Source organism: Octodon degus, unplaced genomic scaffold (assembly GCF_000260255.1).
Source record: "Octodon degus isolate 3935 unplaced genomic scaffold, OctDeg1.0 scaffold00055, whole genome shotgun sequence".
Classification (NCBI taxonomy): Eukaryota; Metazoa; Chordata; class Mammalia; order Rodentia; family Octodontidae; genus Octodon; species Octodon degus.
In genome coordinates, this window is record NW_004524631.1 from 13402754 (window position 1) to 13408045 (window position 5292).

The window sequence follows — 5292 nt, forward strand, 5'->3', positions numbered from 1 at the left end:
GCTGGCATGTGGTGCTGGGGATTGAACCTGTGCTTTAGCTTAGCTTGTTCTAAGTAGGTGCTTTAGACCACTGAGCCATCTCACCAGCCCCCCAAATACATTTTAAAAGGAGGTAGGGGCAGGGAGATAGCTCGGTAGAATAAGCGCTTGCCTGGCAAGTGCAAGGGCCTGAGTTCAATCCCCGGTTCCGCCAAAATATAAAAATAAAAAATAAAAGTGTCTGATGAGGCTTCTGTCAACATCTCAGCTAAAAATGCAGCTGAATGAAGCATTGAGGACACTTGTCTCTATGTGTCCCCCAAAGCCTCATGCAGTCATAGGGTGGACTTTTTTTCCCCCTGCAGAACTAGGGATTGAACTCAGGATCTTGTGCTTGCCAGGGAAGCACTTATCCTACTGAGCCATCTCCCCAGTCCCCATTGAGGACACTTGTAAGAAACCTTGCTCACAGTGTTGCTTGCAGAAGACCTCCATATAGAACTCTATAGAAGCCGGGCATGGTGGCACACCCCTGTAATCTTAGCACTCAGCCTGAGGCACAAGGATCATTTCGAGTTCAAGACCAGCCTGAGCTACAAAATGAGCTCAAGGTCAGCCTAAACTGCATAGCGAGACCCTGTCTCAAAAAGAAAAAAAACAAAGGATTCTATAGAACCCTCTCTAAGATTGCACATAACAAATCAGCTAATGTCCCCCTTGGTGAGCAATATGTGTGAGACTGAAAGCACAAGTGCCTTTTGTGGAACTTGAAAGTGAGTGTGGTGGTGCACACCTGTAATCCCCGCACCTGTAATCTCAAGGCTGAGGCAGGAGGATCATTTAGAGCTCAAGACCAGCCTACAAAGTGAGTTGAAGGCCAGCCTGAAATATGGGAGACCCTACCTCAAAAAGGAAAAAAAAGTGACAACACACTATGAACTGTTTGTGATTGTACAGATATTGCTGCAAGTTCAAGGTCAACCTGAACTACATAGTGAAATCCAGTTTCAAAAGACAAGAGAAAAAAGAAAGTGACACACTATCTCTTCCTACTCTTGTTCCACTTCTTCCTTTTTCCCTTATCCTCCTCTTTTCCTCTATTGAGGGTCAAACATGGTATCATGCATGCGAGCGAAGTGCTCTACCACGGAGCTACATCTCCAGCCTAACACACTATCACTCCTCAAGGCCTTCATGATTTAAGAAAAGAACTAATACTAGTCTTGATCTGTTTCAGGGCTTTGTCCATACTATTGGGCCAAGTGTTCTATATCATTGAGCAACATTCTCTGCCCCAACTCCAAGCAAGGCACAGTAGCACACACCTGTAATTCAAACACTTTGGGAAGCTGAGGTATGAGGATATCAAGTTCAAACCCAGCCTGGGCTACCTAGTGACTTACTGAGACCTTGTCTCAAAACAAAAAGTAAAAAAGGGCTGGGGATTACCTTAGTCTGAAAGCCTTGGGTTCAATCACCAGTACCATCAAACAGGGAGGGGGCTGGGAATGTAACTCAATGCAAAGGCTCTAGGTTCAATTCCTAGTAGGGCAAAACAAAAAGTGCAAAACTGTAAAGTTACTAAAAGAAAAAAAAGTTTGTAAAAGAAACTGTAGACAAGCGCAAGGGCCTGAGTTCAATCCCCGGTTCCAGCAAGAAACTGTAGAACATCTTTGTGACCTGAGAGGAGAAGGATTTCTTTAGAAAAGACCATCAGAAAAATGATACATCACTTTTTTTTTTTTTTTTGAGACAGGGTCTCATTGTGTAGTCCAGGCTGGCCTTGAACTCACAGTGATCTTTGTGTCTCAACTTCCCAAGTATGATTACATCAAAAGTAAAAGTCCTTGGGGCCAGGGAGATGACTCAGTGGAATAAGCGTTTCCCTGAGGGCCTGAGTTCAATCCCCAGTTCCGCCAAAAAAAAAGTAAAGGTCCTTATTTAAATAAAACTACTTACAAGGTTAACATTCTAAACTGGAGTGGGTTTACAATTTCCAACACTTAACAAGGCTAAGAATTAGGGCCGGCCAAATATCTTAGCGGATTAAAGCGCCCGCAAGCAGGCGCAGGGGCCAGAGGTCCGATCCCCAGGCCTCCTGTGCTGGCCCCACCCCCAGGGCGTGCTGAGACGGCAGTTGAGACTGGCCGCCTATAATCCCAGCTCTTGGGAGGCTGTAAACAGGTGGATCACTGAGTCTAATCTAGTAGTGAGACTCTGAACACTCTGCAGACCCTTCCCTAAGATACAAAAAAAAAAAAAAAAAAAACACCCACAAAGACAGGAGCCGACAGCAGATCCAATGGGAAAGTAACTCAGATCCAATGTGAAAGATGACAAGGACGGTGAGGATGACATGTGAGAAAGCTCTTGAGTCAATAAAAGATCTATGGGTTGGCCCAATGGAAATATGGATGACTAGCACACTGCACTTAGAAAGTTAACAGGTGTAATTTGTGTTGGTGTCAGAAGGATGAGGGGAGGACCTGAGGAGGCAAGACAAATTCAAAATTCTACACCTAAATAATTTAGTTTCTTAGCATAAAGGAATTCATTCTTGTGGTGATGCACACCTGGAATCCCAGAGCTTGGGAGGCTTGAAAACAGGTGAAGCACTACGAGTCTGATCTGTGTAGTGAGACCCTCTACTCTACTAAATACATTAAAAAGGAATTCATTCTTTATTGAGGGATCACTCAGAAATAATAAGGGGCTGGAGAGATGGCTCAGTGGTCTAAAGCACCTACTTGAAACAAGCTTGGCAAAGCACAGGGACCGCGGTTCGATCCCCAGCACCACATGCCAGCCAGACCCGCCCCCTGGTGGGCTGAGCTGGCCACACACACACACACAATAAATAAATGTAATAAATAAAAATAAATATTAAAAAAAAACAAAAAAAGTTTTTTTTTTTAAAAAAAGAAATGATAAATGTGCGAAATCCATACTCTGTAAACGCAGTTCAGATACTGAAGACTAACTTGTTGGCAGTGGGCTGACAGTGGGCTTACTTTACATTTCAATGTGTATTTTTCTTTTCTTTTTTTTTTTTTTTGGCAGAACTGGGGATTGAACTCAGGCCTTTGCGCTTCCCTGGCCCTCAATATGTATTATTAAAGTCCACTCTATGGATCAAAGCCTCAACTCTCCTGTGTGACAGAAAAATTCGTCCAGAGATTGGGATTTACATACTCTGGAAACAAGATACATAGCGATTTGCAGAGGGCATTGAAGGTAATCTACTGATGGGAAAATCAGGACACTCGCTTAGGGGACCAGTCAGATAAGGATGAAAGCTTATCAGAAGTCAAAAGGGTAACACGAGGGGAAAAGGTCCCACTGATAGGAGGCTAGATGGGCACAGAGGAGCAAGTAAAGTGGCTGGGGACAACTGCTGAGAAAATGTAGTTTGACAGGCAGGACTGTGAAAGACGATGACTCTGGGACACTAGGGAATAAAACGACCGGCCCTTGAGGGATATGAAGTTAGCGAACTAGGAGGTAAGGGAGTGTCATATCAGAAGACGGTGATTGTGTTGATAGGAACCTGCAGCAGAAACAATGGGAAAGTAACTCAGATCCAATGGGAAAGATGACATCAAGGACGGTGAGCATGACATCAGGAACGGAAAGGGTTATATGAGCTAAAATAGTCGCGCACAGAAGAAAAGACGGTTCGGCCGGTGAGCAAATGTTAATGTTAGAATACACCAATTGCAAAAAGTTATTCCCGGAAGCACCCAAGATGCTTTGCTCCCTCCGCTCTGCCGTCGCTTCCTCTCCTGTAGCCCCGCCCATTCACTTCAGCCAATGAGCACACACGCCAACAAGCGCCGGGGGACGTTTCGTGACGTATATGCTACGTAGGCTTTATCAGGCGCCTTCCCGCGCAAGAGCTTCCCTGTTCTCCTTGTTCTTCAGCGCTTACCCTCCGTGGTTCCTTATTACTTTCTAATCTCCAGGTAAGCAACGTACATCTTATGGTTAAGCTTTTCGTTTCACGTGCGCCCTACTGGCCACAGCGGGAGACGTGGGTAGGAGAGTAGCGACCGGCGACACGTAGGCTTGGGTGTCCCAGGAACGAGGGAGATCTGGTTCTCAGAGGTGAAACTTTTCGATTGGTGGGGAGGCCTGCGCTCAGCGTCTGAGAGCGACTAATGCCGGGAGGTACTGGTGGCGTCACCGGGGGCAGTGACCACGCGACTGCGGAGACCCGCTACCCTTTTTCCCACGTGATCGCCGCCATTTTCTGGGAGCTCAGGGCCCGCGAGGCTGTTCTGGGCATGCGCTGCGATGGCCCTCAAATGGCGACCGCAGTGGGCCAGCATGGCAGATTCGATCCTTTCTAGGCTTCCTAATGAGTCACTTGACCTTTAATTATGTAATTTTTATTATTTGGGTGTTACAGGGTCTCCCTACGCAGCTCGACTCCTTTTGGTGGAATTACAGGCGTGTGCTACCACGCCCGGGCAGTGGCCGGTTCAGCCCGCCCTGGGGGCGGGGCTGGCGCGGCACATGGTGCCCGGGATCGAACCGGGGTCCATGCAGTTGCCTGAGCAGGCGTTTAGTCCGCAGAGATCTCATCTACCCTTATTTGACTTATAAATTACTTAAACCTTTATCCCCACCTCTACCTTAACTTTCTTACATCCTTTTCTGAAGCAGGATTTGAATTCGCTGCCATGTCTTCTGAAGAAGGGAAGCTCTTCGTCGGTGGGCTCAATTTCAATACAGACGAGCAGGCACTGGAAGACCACTTCAGCAGCTTTGGCCCTATTTCTGAGGGTGAGGCATAGGCCAGACCCATGAGTTGGGGTGGGGGTGAGCAACGATGAGACGTTTGCGGGAGGTTTTTTTGGTGGAACCGGGAATTGAACTCAGGCTCATGTACTGGCCAAGCAAGCATATATTCTACTGAGCTATTTCCCCGGCCCCTGAGACATTTGCTTTCTATGGGACACTATGAGAACAGTCAGAACGTAGAGCCTTTAAAAAGCTGGGCATTATAGTGTGTGCCTGTAATCCCAGCATGCAGGGGGGCTGAGGCAAGATGATCACAGCGAGCTCCAGGCCAACTTGGGCAAGACATTGTCCCAAGAATCCAGTAGGATACAGGGTTAGTGAGAGGAAGTTGATTGACTGTAATCTTCCTTGTTAGATACCTCTTTGCCACTGAATCTCTTTAGATGCTGTCTAATTCACGTTTCCTCTTTTTCTAGTGGTTGTTGTCAAGGACCGGGAAACTCAGCGATCCCGGGGTTTTGGCTTCATCACCTTTACCAATCCAGAGCATGCCTCAGATGCCATGAGAGC

General features: G+C 46.8%; 1 protein-coding gene across 1 annotated transcript in view; it reads left to right on the forward strand.

The window, feature by feature from the left end:
- The first annotated feature begins 3834 nt into the window (after positions 1-3834).
- Rbm3 (RNA binding motif protein 3) overlaps positions 3835-5292 on the forward strand; it is a 3400-nt gene continuing 1942 nt past the window's right edge. The window contains exons 1-3 of the mRNA XM_012515236.2: positions 3835-3941; positions 4645-4764; positions 5199-5290. Of these exons, the coding sequence (XP_012370690.1) occupies positions 4662-4764; positions 5199-5290 (195 nt within the window). The 5' untranslated portion in view covers positions 3835-3941; positions 4645-4661. The remainder of the gene's footprint in view (positions 3942-4644; positions 4765-5198; positions 5291-5292) is intronic.